We start from the raw sequence: 3,522 nt of genomic DNA on the forward strand, positions 1-3,522 counted from the left end.
AGAAGCTTGGTTTGGTGTAGAAGGCTTACAGCCGTACATGTTTGAGCCCTTGCCTCGCAACGCTGCATATTAGCTGCGACATATAAATCAAGATGCTATGACTGAAAAAATTTGATTGACAGATGACCGTTGATATATGATTGGCCGAATTTAGGTTCACAGGCTGACGTATAACTAACTGCCCTGCATATGATAATGAAAAAAACCCACAGATTTAAGACAGAACATTTTTTTCCTAATGTTTGGGACAATTTCATTTGATAAAGAGTACATTTATATACATGTTTAAGCCGGAATGATTTTACATTTAAATATGATTTCCCTACAACTTTAACAGAAGCGATGCAGTTTCAGCAGCGGGTTTTGTTGGGCATTGCAATTACCAGGCAACACTGCCATCTGCTGGTCAAGAGAGACACTGCAAGGTGAACTTTGGTTCTTTTATGAACAATTCAGCTGATAAAAAAAATGATTAATAAAAAAGATTTAAAAAAAAATAGTTATCAGAAACTGAGGCTAACCATCTACCCTTTTGAAGATCCTCCTGGTTTCTGAAAACTAATGAAAGAAAAAGATGAAGATCAACTCTGCTTACCTTAACTAGTACTCCCAGTATGAGTCTTGTGTTGGTAACCATTTGTTTAATCCGACACTGGTCACTGGAGACGACAGGCAGGATGTCAGGGATGAAATGAGCCACTCTGTAGCACAAGATGAAGAGAAAATAAAAGGTAAAGAGACGATAAAGAAAGGGGGAAATTAAAGTAGGCAATTATGGATTGGAAAGAGGGTTTTTTTTTAAAACATGGCATAAAATCGAATCAGAGCAAATAAAGTAAAAGGAAAGAGGTAAAAGAAACACAGGAACAGAGAACAAACCATTTGAAGTAAGGTTTTCTACATTCTAACCTCCTGAGGACCAATCAGAGCGCAGCGTCAGACTCACCTGCCTCCACCCAGGTAAATCCCAAAGTGAGTAAAGAGAGTCCGAGGGACTTCCAGCAGGTCCCCCCTGCTGAACATCAGGTCATACCTGTCCTTCTCCTTCTTCTTCTCCTCCTCTTCCTCCTCAGGTGGAGGCTGGGATGTTGCCGAGGAGATGAATATAAGAGCAAGGAGATGTGGAGGAAACATGGTGAGATGCAGGGCAGTGTGAAACTGAGACCTTTGGGAGTTTTATTCAGCTGGTGGGAGGAGCAGAGAGGAGATTATGGAGAAACACCAACAGAGGAATTCAAACAAGGATTGGTTCTGAAGTCACAGAAAGGACGACTAAGATGCAAAAACATTCTCCTTACTGGAATCCTTTACAGAGAAAACTGTAGAGAACAATAGAAACAGAGTCAGAAATAAGATGAAGCATCAGAAACTATTTCACTTACATACTTCAGTCAGAAAAGTGGAATAATTTCATATTAAAAGTTGTACTCAGAAAGCGCAGAGAAACCTGCAGGAAAATAGAGGCTAAGCTCCAGGTCACCAAACAACTCTCCATCTGATCAGACGCAGCAACTAAAGGACAAACAATATGATTATTATCTTCATCCAGCAATGATATAAGCCTCAAGTATTTTAATTAGAACAATAAATCAGATAACATGGAAATCCCTTTAGGTCCAAACCTTTAAGAGGATTTTTACATGTTCTCCTAATAAAATGAATGGAAGCTAATGCATTCAGTTTGGAAATTCCTTTGGGTTTGATGCCAAAAAAATCAGGAAGAAGTTTAATCTTCTTGGGAACAAGAGCGGGATTTGTTTCATTGTCCCATTGAAAATGGCCGCTCTATTCAGCCAAAGTTAATAAATTAAGTACAAGCAGATTTGGTCATATTTTAAACCGACTGGATCATGTGGTTTTATCTACAATGAAACAAAAGAGAAAACATAAATGATTGTTAGAGCAGAAATACTTTTTGTTGTACCAAAGGGAAAGTAAGTAAGTAAGGTTTTTATTTATATAGCACCTTCTTTAGAGAAGCGTCGCAAAGTTTTGCACAATATGAGGTAATAGAATACAAATCTGCCCCATATAAAATACATATAGATAAAATCCATAAAATCAAAGCAGCCCTTGATAAAATGAGTCTAATATGTTTGGTTAATTTTCTTTTTTTAAATCACCCATTATGTTCACCAAGTGGTACAGTGGTAGATCATTCCCCAGTCTGGGTGCAACTCTTTGGAAAGACACCTCTCGTCCTAAAAGGGGTCGGAGGAACCGTTAACAAGTTCTTTTCTGCAGATCTCAGACTGAAAGCAGAAAAGTGAGGCTGAATCATTATGAATGGAACCCGGAGCCTATCTATGCAGGACTCTAAAGGTCAGAACCAGAAGTTAAAAGGTTTTGCCGTATTCAATGGGAAGCCAGATCTTAGATCTTTAGATCTTAATGTCCAAAAATCATGACTGAAAGAATATTTTAGTACAAATATTGATGTTTAAATATGAATGGACCAGCCAAGGTCCATCCGAGGGCCAGCCAAGGGTCCATCAAGGAAAGTGGAGAAGTTTTGAATGGCTGCTACTGTATAGCAATTTTGAAGGACATGATTGATCTCATATCCATCTAACACGGCACTTCTTGGAATTTAAGATGTGTCTGTGGTCCAACATCTGCTATATCTGCCCAGAATGAGCTGACGACATATCAGACCCAGCATAAAAACAGAACATCTTAAAAGTTCTGAGTTTACTGAAGATAACTGACCCGGTTCCTTTGGCTGTTTAAACTCACTCTGAAGGTTCTCCATGGACAGCCAGCAGAGGGCGATGTTGTGTAACAAAGTAATGAAATTACTCCAGTCCAGTCCAGATTAGATTAATAACAAATAAAAAAAAAAGGATATTATAATATTGTATTAAAAATATATTTTTTGTTTTAAAAGCTGATTTAATGTTTGCTCTTTAAATGTGTTTTGCTTTCGTAAAATTCTCAGAATATGGAGTAAAAAAAGAAATTTGGTCATAATTTATCATTTAATTGGGCTTTTAAAATGATTGCGAATGAAACAGAACTCATTTAAGTGAGCAAAGATCTTTATAAACAACAATTAATAAAAACATTAATCAAGTCAAGGTAATCCTAGAATTGGTGATATTTATGATCCATTTTTATTCAAGATTATCCTCCTTCTTTCCCCAGATACTTGGATTATTTATTTTTTTTTTAATTGGAATAAAGTAAATAAATATTTGATTAAAGAATATTTGTGTTTACAGTTTCCACTGTTATTTGATGGTTTATCTTAAATGTTGAGCTCCAGGTCTTGGAGGTTGGAAGGCCTCCTTGCAATAATCCTAATCATTAGCTTCCTTTGCAGCCAGAGTCCTGACACGATCAAGTCCTCGCCTTGTCCAGGCTCAACCAGTTCTTATGGTGACCTCAGACATGATGTTTCTGATTAGAAACTCTCCACTCAGCAGATGGCTCAGCAGTGAAGCGGTTCTTAACCCTATAATGCCAAATGTATCATATTTGATACATACGGTTTCTGAAATGTTTTGCGTCTGACACCTTTTG

General features: G+C 37.3%; 1 protein-coding gene across 1 annotated transcript in view; it reads right to left on the reverse strand.

The window, feature by feature from the left end:
* Nucleotides 1-1,134, reverse strand: part of LOC107082299 (lecithin retinol acyltransferase-like) — a 7,600-nt gene extending 6,466 nt beyond the window's left edge. The window contains exons 1-2 of the mRNA XM_015370900.1: nucleotides 947-1,134; nucleotides 596-701 (exon numbers count right to left, since the gene is read on the reverse strand). Coding sequence (XP_015226386.1) covers nucleotides 596-701; nucleotides 947-1,134 — 294 coding nt within the window. The remainder of the gene's footprint in view (nucleotides 1-595; nucleotides 702-946) is intronic.
* Between the last annotated feature and the right edge of the window lie 2,388 nt (nucleotides 1,135-3,522).

This window comes from Cyprinodon variegatus, unplaced genomic scaffold (assembly GCF_000732505.1).
Source record: "Cyprinodon variegatus isolate N-32 unplaced genomic scaffold, C_variegatus-1.0 Scaffold49, whole genome shotgun sequence".
NCBI classification, from domain to species: Eukaryota; Metazoa; Chordata; class Actinopteri; order Cyprinodontiformes; family Cyprinodontidae; genus Cyprinodon; species Cyprinodon variegatus.